The following is a 13,870-nucleotide window of genomic DNA, read 5'->3' as shown; positions in this document are numbered from 1 at the left end:
GCCCAGCGCTTCCCAGCTTCCCAAGCTGTTCTGGTTTATGTGCACAGAGCCTTTCAGGGAGGGAGCTGGACGTATTGCAAACTGCGCGCCTGTTTTAATTAATTCCACCCGAACTAGGGGAGCGTCTCAGTCCCAGGGAGACCCACCAGCACGGATGCTTCTGTCATTAGTAACTCGCGTGCATGCAGGTCCGATCTGCAGGATGTTTTCCATCGCCTGCCTGTTTGGATTGCCCGTTGCCCCACACGACTGCGGTGAAGGTGCTCAACCTCGTCTGAAAGTCCCAGCCCGTGGTGTCCTTGTTCAGCAAGGTGCTCTCAGACATCCCCACCTCCTCAGGGGTCCTCTTCTCTTGCTGGGAGCTCCTACTCTTCTTCCCCAAGACTAACTCGAGGGCTGATGTAGCTATTTTTGGTTCCAACTTGGTAAAACTAGTTAATTGGGAATCGTAGCCTTGGACATTGACGGAACAAATGAACTGAATCAGCGTGTGTTTTTCCTGGCAACAGCTGATTCTGGCATTGTTTCACTCATTTGTCTTCTCTCCTTTCCTTGGACCGAGCTATTTTGCAACGGTCAGAAGGGGATCGGGGTAGGAGGAAGGGTCTCTCTCCAAGGAAAAGCAAACTTCATTGACCTCATCACTCCATCTTATATTTTTAAAAACGTTGAAGCATAGACGTACTGTCTTGCAACCACGCTCCTCACCGAGGCCAGTGGTGTCTTTTGAAAATGGCAAAACTGAATCATAGGAAAGGGTTTGGCTTGTACTCCAGCTCAGCCATGTGACAGGAACACGGCCTGGGAACCCAGCACTGCTCCCCTGAAAGTCTCTGCGGAGCCCCCCGAGGCAGCCAGCGTCCTGCATCGCACAGATGGCCCTCGGTCCCCACTTAGGTTATGTGACGTAGGCGGTTTCCCTGACTTGGCGTGTTGCACGCGGAGCCTCATTACAGCCCCACGTGATGGGTAACTTAGCACTAAACCAACCATGGTGAAGACAGAGAAACCCTCCACGTAGGGACTCCTATGCTGTTCTTTACGGAGGTAAAAGCCATTTGGTTCTCTTTACCATTTAACCTCGTTGTGAACATTTGCCCTGGATACCCTGCCGGGCCGTATCTCCTTTACATGTTTTATGTGTCGATTCGATGCATAGGTAACGCAGGCTCCCTTGCACTTATGGGTAAGGGCTCCTTCTCTTGTTTTGTTATTTCAGCCAGTCCCCCAAAGTCTGAGTAAGGACGAACCCACAGTGCTTATGAGTGTGTCTTTGCATCCCTAACCTCAAGGTTTGGTGCCATGAAGGATGAAGCTGCCGAACCTTGACCTCGGGGCTCAGGTCCACGGACAGTTAAGCGGCTCGTGTGCCCGGCCTGTGTCCGACTCCCCCGCGGTCATGTCCTGGGACCGACCCGACTTGCTCCCTCCTGCGCAGCCCGTCCAGAGGGTGACTCCTCTAAGCAGCTGGGGGCCATTTGGACAGATGATGAATTTGTCTTGTGATTTCTCTTTCCCCACCCCTCCCCCGTCCTTCCCCTTCAGAGAACAAACAACTAAATCCGCAATTAGGTATTTGGAGTGTTCAGGGAACAGTTTTTATTTTTAGCAAAGATTTTTAAAAGGTATGACTGCCAAGGAGAGAATCAAGTCTGAGATGCTCTTCCTGATTCTTAAAATTTAAGGCATCTCCTGAGGCTACTGTATTCCAAACTTTGTTACCCAAAATCCCAAATGTAATTAATAATTCATTGCAGGTTTAACATGAGTTGTCATGGTGCTTAATATATTTGGATGAAAACAGAAATTTGGCCACAAGCTGTTCACTCAAGAAAATGTGCAGTTTATTCTAAGCCCCTCAATTTACTGTCCCAACAAAGTCATTCCAATCCCACAGCGATGTGGTGGGAACAGGGTGTTTCACTGGGGCGGATCAATGGGTAGTGTCGAAGCTGCTCCCTCTTCAGGCCTTGGTTTCAGTCTGGTCTCAGTGGAAGTAAAATGAGTCTGGTGGTCTCCTCCTTGGGTCCAGCAAACTAGAGTCTACTGTCCTCGGACACCTGCCTCCCGCCACCGCTCAGAAGGGCTGGTGCTGTGTAGACGAGGCCCAGGAATAGAACCGCCAGCGTTCTGAGGCCCAGAATCTGGGGGTTTTGCACATGTGTCGAGGGGGACTGCTGACGGCCTTTCTGTTTTCAGTGTGTCCTTTACTTTACTGTCCCAAGCCGCCGAGGTTGCAAGCGAGTAAGAAGAAAGGGGGGATAAGGAAGGATGTACAGGAAGCCAAGTACAAGCCGCACCAGTGCAGGCAGATCTCACGGTATGTCCGTCTCATGCTATGTTCTGGGCGGCCCCACGGTAGCTGCCAGTAAGTTGACCAGACACGACTGCTGCCTGGTCCCAGGACAAATAATACCAGTGGCTCTTGTCCTCTTTGGGGCTCTAAATTGCTAAGCTTCGACCATTGCAGACAAAGCCTTTCTGAGTCGCAGGGCGCCCAGCTCCGGCCGGGGTCTCACCTGGTTGATAGGGGAAGACGGCCAGGGCGGGCGTCTGGCAGCGGGGCCACTGACCAGCGAAAAATGCACACACGGCGATGATTGTTCTTCCTGTAGCCAGTCGGCAGCAAACTGTCACCCCTCAGAATCTGCTGAAGGTTCCTATACATTGTACACGTCGATTTTATTTCTCAGCTTAAAGAAAAGAGAAGAAAGTTCTACCCAATGTCAGCAGACACACAGTCTCAGGACCCACAAGCTGGGCCCCTGATGTTACAGGGAAAGTCTTCACGTGTGGAAAGGCATGGGAGATTGAAATGGCATGTTTTTCGATGACTTCCAAGTTTCATGGCACAACACGGTTCCTGGCTTTTTTCACCCTTAAATTTTCTCCAAGCAGCAAAGTATGCGAATGAACCGCAGGGCGCCTCGTCCTTCCCTCTGACTGAGCAGCAGCAGCAAACCACCGGACATGGGGCTGGGGTTGCTGGAGCCGCTTTAGCCCGTGAACAGCCAGGAAATGCAACCTGAAGATGGAGGTGCTCATTCTTTCCCTCAGAATGTGCCTGGAACGCCTGCTTCCTTCACTGTGAGGAAAGAGCTGAGGATTTCGCTCAGGGCTTGGTGGCTTCTGTCTGCTTGTTGTAACTCGATTGCCGCTTGAACATAGAATTTTAAAATGCCTGACACTGACATCCTTTAGCTTACCTGAGCCAACGTACTGTACCTGTTATCGGGGGGAACCTCCGCATCCAAACACATATTGACACCCGTTCATTGCCAAATGAAATGCATCTGGCCTACCAAATGCTGTCGCCAAAAGAATATTACACTTGCGGTCTGGCCAGTATTTTTCAGTGCAGGGAGAGGGGACGGTGTGGGAAGAATCTGCTTGTGTGTTTACGGATGCCTCATTGCCGGTATCGAGAGGATGTTCAGGTCATACAGCAAGTCTGACCAAAAACAGAAGCAAGGCTGCACAGGACAGAGTCTGAAGCCACAAGGTATTTGGGCGCCCCTCCCCGTGGCCTGGTTCTTTCTTTTCCTCTGGCTGCTTCTGAGCCGCCGGAACCACATGATAGACAGAACCGCAAATAACAAGTGCTCTAATTTCTGGAAGTATGTTTTAACTGTTCCCATAAACACTAGGAAATGTCCACCCGTTTTCCAGTCAGAATTATTAGAGCTCACATAAATTGTACAAAGGCCACATTCCGCCCAAGGATCAGGAAAAATGCTTAGTCAATGTGGCAAGTGGCAGAGTTCTCGATCACACAGCATCGATGTCCAGGCCGGGCCTTCTCGACGTGAGGGGCGCAGGCACACGGAGAATCCCGAATCTTCACAAAGTCAGCATTTCCCTTTAAACGCAAGGGCAATAGGATAAGAGGTAAATTCTGCTCTAACAGAATGGGGTTCCTTCTGGGAACCCAGTAAGTGTGCAAGCTAATAAGAAATTTAGACATAAGCTCCTTTCCTTCCCCGGTTTGTTTCGTTTGTTTCGCTTTTGTGGAAGGGCGAGTAAGCCAGCTGAGGGGGGGGTAAGGTGAAGACATGCATAGCCGCCAACTAGACAAACCACCGCCAGTGCACCCCCAAGTTTCTCTGGCAGTGTCGAAAACCAAGAGGGAGACGGTGTTAGAGCAGGTCAGGTGGCTTTGGATATGGCACAGAAAATGACATTATTTTACCAGTTGCCTCCACTGTGTGAAGACTGCCTGTGTTTAGTCTCACATTTCCGTGCGGCAGCTTTATTAAAATATATTCTGGTCCACCACTATCGCATTCTTCTAGAATGAGACCTCTTATGAGCACAGGAGATGGGAAAGGCTTGTGGAGACCAAAATGAAATTATTGCACTTGGGAATGGATATTTATGTAAGATACATTCTGTCCCGTGTGTATTTTTTTAAGCTCATATTAGCGTTACTCTCAACGTTAATTTAAAGAGTGAATGAAAGTTTTCCCGCAAATCAATCTCCCCGCAGTGTCACGTTTGAGGGCCTTTGCCGGAAGTCTGCCCACTGCTCTACCTTTAGACCATGGACGAGAAGCTATAAAAATTCAAGAAAAAAAAAATCTACTTATTTGTAAAACAATCAGAATTTACTTTTGCTTCTTAGTAGTGTTGGAAAATATTTTAATAACTAAAATAATAAAACTTCATGGGAGGCCAATTCCATCTTAATTATCGTCTCTTGGGGTGGAAATTAAGGAAACACTAGTCAACGTGTTAACTAGAGAAACCACCGCCGTAATTGGCCTCCACATATCTCGGTCTGAAGTCAAAATAAAGCCACATGCCATTTGCGGGGGGCTGGTGGGGGGGGGCCAACTTCAGGTTTTAGCTCTAGCACTAGTAGTATCCGAGCGCTCGGCCCGGAAATTCATGGACCAGAACAACCCTGGTAGACTTTAACGAACTTAAATGCCCCATAGCTCAGTTTAGGAAACTGTCCTGAGGGACATCGCTATGATCGCTTGATTTGTGTTAATATTTCAAACACTCTGAAATGACCGCCATTACCATCGTAACCTTGAAAACTAATAAAAATACTGCAAACTCATTTTACAGCACAGTGTCTTTGAATAAACATGTCGAAATAGTGTTTCTCACTTGTGCTTAAAGCTTGGGTGCATGATTGATGACAGAGTATAGGTTTCCTTCTTTTTAACTGTTCACGCCACCTCCCACCCAGGACCTTTTCTCCTGATGTGGCTATTTGATGTGTTCTGTTCATTCAGAGTCTCCCAGGTGACTGGACAGCGTGCTCATGCCAGTAACCATTGTTGCTTTGCTCCAAAGCACCCTTCCCTGTAGAGCGAGACGCCTGAGGACAACATTCCTCAGGGTCACAAGGAACCTTCGCAATTCATAAACACTTCCATAGTCTCCATAGACTGTTCAGTTTTCCTTTAAAGTATTATTTTTATCAGTAAAGTTTGGTTTTTCTGCTTGTTTCCTATGCATTTCATAGCACTTATTCAAGTGCATTTTGAGATGTAAAAAACACGTATCATAGGCAGAATAACAAAGGTAGGGGACCATCGCCTCCAGTTCAGAAAGCAACGTGAAATGGGGAAGGCAAGGTTTCAGAGCCTTCCCCGTTGCGTGCATTGCCAAGGGGCACACTGCACCCCTGCTCTGCACCCCGGTCCTTCTGACTTCCCGGGACTCCCAGCCGGGCCCTACCCCCAGTCGTTTAGGACAGACTGCCTTGGTTTCTTAGGTCGGACACCTGCCCTCTGGCTATTTTTGGCAGGCCAGCAGGATGAGGTAATAATCAGAAAATGTTCTGGTTCTTTGGCCTCATCCACGGACGCCGTCATTCAACAGAGTTTTCTGGGTGTGGGAACGGAGTTGCTTTGAGCTCCCCGGTGGAACATCCTGCAGGAATGTAGAGGAACAAAACTAAACGTTTTCAATCCCTTCAAGAATAATGGAAATTGGAACTCCATCTGCCTTTGCCTTCCCTTTCGGTGGTGTTTACAGAGGAGCGCCATTCATTTGTAAACAGTTTGGCGTTCCTTTCGCCATGCAAGGCCGGGCCGGGCCGGCTCCTTCAGCACGGGCCCCACACTCATCAGACCGGTGTGCTCCAAAAAACATACTTCGTGAAGTCTTTCTGCAGGACAATGGCAGTTTTTGTAAGACAGATGCCTCAAAGACATATGGTTTTCATAGATTTTTCCGTCTAGACTAGCTGTATTTAGTGACTTTGGGTCTGAATGGGTCTAGTTAAAGTTTCTGTAGGAGCTTGTATAAAAATTTTAAATGTGGGCATACCATTAAGGTGTAAAACAAAAAGTTTGACTTCTTATTGGCGAGAGATGAAAAGGGATTGGGAGAAAATTTCCTGCAGGTTCAGCGGTTCCGATCATCCTGTGCGCCCGGTATGCCAGCTCCCACAACCCCATCCAAAATGTAAAGACTTACCCTACAAATCGGAGAACTGTTAAATTCAGACACCCCTCGCTGTTTGCCTGAGTCAATTCTTTGTGTTCCACTTGGGGGGGGGTGTTAGAAAGCTCTAATTCTTTCTGCAGACTCTTAACATGGCCCAGGGGACGTAGGATTCCTTGTCCTTTTAGCACCGATTTTCACAAACACAGCGTTTCCCTCCTTTTTTTTTTATTTAAAAAAAAAAAAAAAAAAGCCCAACCAGCCACTGAGTAAAAGGAGAAGGAACGGTTGGGAGTTTTTGTAGCGCCTTCAGCCACCAAAGAAAATGCGGTTTTGGAGCCAGGGTCAAGGACTCATTTAGAGACAATATACCACTTGAGGATGTTGAGAATTACCCCCGAAGTCGGCTTCCTGCCCCGGGTCTTTTGCAAGAGCTAACGAGCGCCCCCGTTTAGCTGCCTCGGAACATGGACAGAGCAGATGAGGGCCGTCCGGTCCCCGCCAGGCTCATCCTTGGCTTCGCGCTGAGCATTTAATTGGACTGAGTCACATGTTTGTTCCCTGAGATGGCAGCTCGAGAGAGGCACACTGCCCCTCTGTTTTCGTTTGCCTGCGAGTTCTGTTTTGGAAATAGGAGCTCTACGGCGTGTGAGAGCTCCCCCTGCTGGCACTTTGTTTAATCGCAGGGACTGCCAGGAGGCCAGGGCCACTCTTTGTCTCCCTCTCTACCCCGGGACTGACGTCAGTGACTCGAAAGATACCCGGCGGTGTGTTTAAAACTGGCCCTTTAATTCACCAGGAGTCACGGTCAGGCAGAAAGGAAACATTGGTGCAACGTAAACCGTCAAATTCCTTGTGCTCTGTTTTTTTGTTGTTGTTTCAAAAAATACAAGGCATTGGAGAGTCCCTCTTTCCATCAATATTTCTAATTCCATAGTTACACTCTGAAGTGAGGCCCAAGTCGGAATCCCAGGCCTGAGGGGGCCTTGCTCCCGCTCAGAAAGGGGCAAAAGCCTCCCACAGCTCCGAGGCAGGCAGGAAGGTTCATTTTTATACAGAGATTGGGGCGATGTCTTTCTCTTCCCCACCCTGGTTGCTTTTTTTTGTTCTCCTGGACACCAGAGGACAAAGGGCTGTGCATCCCCAAAGTGGGAGCCTGCCTCTTGTAGGAGCTCTTTCCTGGCACCTCCTTCCCAGCTCCCTCCTTCTCCCAGATGCGGAGCCGACCAACCCTTTCCCGGGGTGCCTGGGCGGGAGTGCGGGGAGGGCAGGGAGCCCAGAGCAGAAGACAACAAAGAGGGTTAGAAATAGTGTTACTCCAGCTGCCATCCGTGGGACTAGGTTCCTACAGCGTGTAAGTCCTTGGAGATCTCTTTGGGGGATTCTCAAAGGAGAGAGAGAGAGGAGAGAGGGAGGGAGGGAGGGAGGGGGAGAGAGACAGTGAGAAGGGAAAAGTCACGGGACAGTTCACTGCCTGACCTTGCTCCTTAGCCCTGTGTGTGTGCTTCTCTTTAAAAATCGTGTTCCTTCTCCCCATGTAGCTTTCTCGCTGCAATCCTCTTACCTTCTGCTTTGGGGGAGGGGGGTCATCTCTCAGTCTTTTTCTCCCCCCAGCATATCTTGTTGTCAGGGAGCCAGTGCAGAGGTTTAAACATAAAAAGGTAATCTCAAAAGTAGTGCTTTTTAGGAATCATATTTTGATACGGCTAAAAACCCTCTAAGTCACCTGCTTTACGAATTAGGACTTGGAGCTACACCAGGAATTGAGACCCTGGGGTAAAGAATGAGAGACACTTGCTTTCTCCAAGTGACAGTCTCTTCCCTTCGCACGTAGTGTTTCTTCCTCTGGAGACACTCCTTTCCTCCTCCAGCCCCTCCACCTTCCCCGGCTCTGGACGTCTTTCCAAATCCCCAGCCTCTTTCCAGCTCCAGGCTGAGACTCCAGGTGTCCCTCCAACTCCCGAGTCATCATCCTGTCATCACACTGTCCCGCTGGTGTCACTGCTGCCTCGGCTCTCCCCCCTGCTCCACTGGAAACTCCTGGGCAGGGGCTGTCTGTGTCTCTGTCCCTCCGTGTCTTCATACCCTACCTGACACGTGAACGAGAATGAAGCGCTACAAAATGAGTTACCGTGCGATGTTTAATCGAAATTTATGTTGGAACCGGCCCAAAATTTTATGTATTTTCAGAAGCAATTGAAACAGTTTCTCTCTCGTTCTAGTCTATTGGAAAAACCTTGCCTGGGTGAATGCTATTGTAAAATTCTTTTTACGAGTCACAAACTGAGCAGAGCTAATGTGAGCAAATCAACCCTTCAGCTGCCTCCCACCCAGGCGGGTGTATCAGCGCCATGCCTGTGGGTGAGGTCCAAGTTAGATATTTAAGATAATGCAGAGAAAGACTGCCAAGGTGGATTACATTGACATTTATCGCAGAGACTAATTTATACAGGATAGTATAGGTTTGTATCATCAAATAAAAATTATGGCCTGTTTTTCTCCTCATGTGCTTATTTCAAGTTCCATCAATAGACTCATACTTTCCCAATGACATACATTATAAAGTCACGGGTTGTTTTCACAGGGGAAAGCAATGCTGGCTCTGATACGCAGCAAGAATCACATTAGAGAATTCCTTAAAACCTTTAAATGGACTCCAAGTCCTATGTGCTTTCCAACATCTACTGTAAACTATTCATGGGCAGTATTGGCTTATTCTGCCACTAAAGCTGAAAAGGCCAAGAACATGCTGGAGATCATCCTATAGTTTTCTTCATAGTAAGTTACAAAATGTTAGCTTCCACGTGGATAGAATCGTGATGGTTAGAGCATTTTTTCTCACCCTTATACCTTCTACACGTGTCAAACCTGTCTGGTGAATAAATGCCCAACATATGAAGCAAAGTGCGGATGCAAGGCCGACATTTTAAGTGCTGTGCCCCCGCGCTGGCTGCTGTGGCTCTGTTGGTTGGAGCATCATCCTGTGCCCTGAAAGGTCACAGGTTCGATTCCTGGTCAGGTCACATACCTAGGTTGTGGGCTTGGTCTCCAGTCCGGGCGTGTATGGGAAGCAACCAATCAATCTCTCTCTCTCTCTCTCTCTCTCTCTCTCTCTCTGTCTCATCAATAAATGTATCCTTGGGTGAGGATTAAAAAAAAATACTGTGCCCCATAATCTCTCTTAAAGCAGACATCCACAGGAGGAAGTCCTGAGTCATAGCTGGTTGCCCTTCCATCCTTTCACTGGCAGGCCCTCTTGTTTGGCTTATCCTTGGGTGTATTCTGTCACTCACGTTCTCTGCCTGCTGGTTGGGACCCTGCGCTCTGCAGGTGCTGTGGAAGGCCGCAAGCAGGTCAGGGCGCAGTCTCAGTTCATAGGAAGTTTACGGTGTCATTCGGATGGTAAACCAGGCCTACGTGCCTGAAACTTTGAGAAGTGTCGCAAGGATAAAGTTGGGTTGTGGAGAGGCGAGGACTTCAGTCCCTGGGAGGGAGATACTACAGACACCCCCTAGTTCAACTCCCTGATGCCACCAGAGCCTTTACTGCCTGGTGCTGCTTTGGCTTCAAGTTCCCAAGAGTCCCCAGTGAGAGGCGCTCTTCACAATTTGAGAAAACGCAGAAGCAGTTTTTGGTTTTGGTCTCTTTTGCTTTCTTTTTTACCAAATTCACCAGGTGTAGCCAAAAGAAAGGATGTATCTTATTGCTTGTGGTTTAGTAGACAAATCCTTCCTTTTTTTCTTTTTTTTGATCCATTTCATCAATAAGATAAAAATGTCGGCCAAGTGGACATGAGATTCTTGTGTCTCCTAGAAACCTGAGATGTGTACATTAACCCTCCCATGGTCCTAAATGTAATGACATGAAATTGAATTTGTGAGACCGTGACAGTTTCAAGCTTTATATTTAGCAAGTAGACCTTGTGGTATACAAGAAGCCTACTGCATATTCTTTTTATGCAAATAACTACCCTCTTAGGCAGCTCTCATTTCTTTTTACAAGTGTCAATCTTGGTGTATCTTTTTTTGAGGGTTTTCTTCTTCTTTTTTGTAATCTGGATCCCCCTGGCTAGTTAGGTTGGACGTTAACCATGCCCTGTCCAAAGATGAGCGTTTGGAGGGCGCGTTTAGAGATGCTGGCTTTCCACACCTCCTGCCACTTTCAAAAGCAACCTCGAGCTCCCCTAAGCAAGGGGAGTTCTGCTGGTTACGACCAGCGAGAAAGCTTCCGTGCTGTGGGACCTTGTCTTTACAGAACAAACCTAAAACCGATTTGACCTCTGCCCAAGTCTCATTCCCAAAGATGTCAAAGTATTTTTTTCATCCTTCTTAAGTTCCCCGCCCTAGCACTTGCTCGTATTGCTCCTTCGTTACCTGACAAGTGAAATGAATTGCCAAAGTAAAGTCAGGTCAAAATTAGGTACCATGCCTTGGAAGAATGGTTTTCAGAGCCTAGTCCCAGGACCAGCCGCACCAGCATCATTTGGAAACACACCGGGAGTGTCTCACCCCGCTGGAGCTCCGTCTGGGACCCAGAGCCTCGTGTTCTTGCACGCACCACCACTCCCCGCCCCCTCCTCCCCCCTGCTGTCCAAGGGAACTCAGATGCACCGTCCAGTTGGAGAGCTGTTGATTGGAACGTGCCAGGACACCGCTCAGTAGACAGAGTCCTGGACTGCAGTCTGGAGAGGTGGGCTTCAGCAAAGGAAGGGAGGACCCTGAGCTCCGTAGGCCCAGTCTGGCTCGCACACTTCCCACTGTGATAACCCCCACTCCCGCCAGAGGAGGGATGGGGGCAGGGCAGAAGGACCCAGCCATTTCAGCAAAGGGGGCTCCCAACTCACCCCATGTGCAGAAGCACCTGAGAGATTTGTCCGACCGAACCCTCCCCCAACCCATGCCAAGGCCGGCCTCACATCATGAATACTCAGAACCAGCTCACCCAATGTGAGCAGATGAAATTTCATTCCTCCCATTCTTAGGAGAGAATCACAAGAGGCACTGAGAGCCCTCCTACATTCTTCTCTCTTCCACGCCGCCCACCCAGTGTGTGCATTTGACTCTCTTACAAAAGTCATCCTCATCCGAAATACTGTGAACGGTCCATCCCTGCAGCTACTAACACGACTGCAGGCATTCCATCTTTCCCTTTGCTTTGGAAGCAGAAATGGTAACCACACACCGCCCACATACAACACTGTTTCAATAAACACTAAGTGAGGCAAGCTGCCGCATTTCAATAGGAGGGGTTACTTAATGAAGCCCGTTGCTAAACAAAGCAGCTGAGGAAAACTTGGTACAAAACAAACTACTTCGCTTTGCCCAAAACAAACTGTCTCAGGAGGTGAACGTCTTTGGAAACTCTTTGAATGGTTCGGAACTGGACCAATGAAATCAACCTTGACGGTGAACCTTGGATGTTTTTTCTGGTGTTGAAGTTGGCCCACAGCTTAGCATTGCTTAAGAGAGTTCAGGCCAAGCAACTTCACGCGCCTCCTGAACTGCTTCCTGGTGGGGTTGTGTATGCAGATTATTGGGGGCCAATTGTTTTAGAAATGAAAGGATGCCCCTTTCTTCCAGAAGGGTGAGGGGCTCTGTGGGACTTTTTTCATTACCAAGTACGTAGGTGGGTTCCTTTAACCTGGAGGTGGGCATATTTTAAAGATGTCCTAATTATTTTGGGAGGGCACAATGGAAATTTTATCTTTCATTCTTTCAATCATCAAATCACCACCCAGGTCTGCTGTACGTGTTCAATAGAAGGCCCTAGGGACTCCCTTGTAAAGCTCATAATGGATAGGTTCTCTGATTTATTTATTTGGAAAAAAAAAAAAAAAAAAAACCTATGAGCCAAAGACCATGCTACGACCTGGGACACGGTGTTGAGCATGGCGGGCAAAAGCTGTGTCCGCCGGTCCCCTGCCTGGGCTTCCTCCTGCGATGGCCCCTTGCTGCTGTTTTTCTCTTGTCCCCTCAGCATCGACCGAGGCTTGGGGAGGGGAAGTTACGGGGCCATCAGAGTATTAAAATCTTTCTCGTCTCTATGGCCAGCGTTGAATTCTTTCCTTCAATCCTCATCACTTAATTTCTGGTCTCTTTAACCTCGTGATGGATCTGCATTCTCTTAACGACTTTCAGGTTTTATGTACTGCGGTAAAAACCCTATGTTCCCCTGCTTCAACCACCGCAGGGTATTTTCAGGCCCTGGAACCTAGTCTCAGGGTTTGAATTATGAAAATTTGCCCTATTTTTTCCACTGAAAATGGGCTGCTCTAGTAAAACTCCTTGCCTGTTGGTTGTGTCCCCCTTGTCTTCTGCTAGGAACAGAGCCGGAGTACTTAAAAACCCTGCAGCATAATGCAGTGCACGTAGTAGGCACGCAATACGTACAGAAGATGATGCATAACTGGAAGGCACATTTCAGGTTTGCTGGTCTGAGCCTCCTGTGCCATATATGAGGAAGCTGAGGCTTCGACGGGTTTAGCGGGTTAATAATTTTACAGGTTGGTGATTGGAACTGCGGTCCACATCTTTCGACTTCTGATTCAGGGTGCTTTTTGCATAAACTCGATGCCTCCAAGATAAGCCTCCAACAAATGCCTCCCAGGGTTGACATTCCTGGGCTCCTCAAACCCACTCATCTTGGCATGGCCTCTACTCTACCCTGGCTAACCATCTCTGTTCAGGCGCTGCTCACACACTCGTCCGTCCGTTATTCAATAAGTATTTATTCACCGCCTTCTCATCATGTCACACTAAATGCCCAGGACGTGTGATAAATGTAGAATATGTGGTCCCTGCTCTCAAGGAATCTACTGGGAAGACCCGGGCACTCATCTAGAAAACGATGCCTAATTAGAAACAGGGTGAAGTGCCGTGAAGCGATTGGGGGCGGCGGGGGGGGTGGGGGGGCTGGTCAGGACGGGCTGAGGAAAGACATTGGAGCCGAGAACAAAGGACCAGAAGAGAACCCAGTTTGCGTTCCTTCCCGGCTTTGGCTACAGTCCTCGGTCCGGCCTCTCACATGTGCACGGGACAACTTCCAGTCCCCCATGCCACGCTGTATTCTGCTTGTCACTGACTTGCTCGTTTAAGATCCACTTTTTTCCAATAAGATCCCTAATTGGGTCTACCTGTGATTGAATCGTCTAGCATAGTTTCCCTTCTTGAAGTTCAAATTCTGGCCAATTCCCTTGCCACCACCTCCCCTGCCCTCCAGTAACTGCTTAGTTGCTAAGAATACATTTCTATAGGTTACATGAATATTAAACTCCTTGAGGTGAGGAAGCCTATTATTTAGTATTTATTTCAAGCATCTGCTAGAGAATTTGAGCAGTCAAATACTTTCATAGGCAGAGTTCCCAAGGGTCTAAATTCTACACATCACTGCAGTTGTTGTTTGGTTGGTGGGCTGTTTCTCGACAGCAGCATTTACTAACAGATACCTTTATTTCACGGAAAGATGGACA

At 48.4% G+C, this 13,870-nt stretch overlaps 1 protein-coding gene across 7 annotated transcripts in view; it reads left to right on the top strand.

Moving 5' to 3' along the window:
• The window catches only part of DNM3 (dynamin 3), a 381,825-nt gene that overhangs the window by 357,265 nt on the left and 10,690 nt on the right, over positions 1-13,870 (top strand). For 2 of the 7 annotated variants that reach the window (XM_045189572.2, XM_053914859.1), the window contains one exon: positions 1,293-7,747. The exons of the other annotated variants lie outside the window; for them this stretch is intronic. In XM_045189572.2, coding sequence (XP_045045507.1) covers positions 1,293-1,329 — 37 coding nt within the window. In that variant the 3' untranslated portion in view covers positions 1,330-7,747. Of the gene's footprint in view, positions 1-1,292; positions 7,748-13,870 lie in introns of those variants that run through there. 7 annotated transcript variants of the gene reach the window in all.

This window comes from Desmodus rotundus, chromosome 12 (genome assembly GCF_022682495.2).
Source record: "Desmodus rotundus isolate HL8 chromosome 12, HLdesRot8A.1, whole genome shotgun sequence".
Lineage (NCBI taxonomy): Eukaryota > Metazoa > Chordata > Mammalia > Chiroptera > Phyllostomidae > Desmodus > Desmodus rotundus.
Note: the sequence above shows the minus strand (reverse complement) of the source record. Positions and strands in the feature narration are given on the sequence as shown.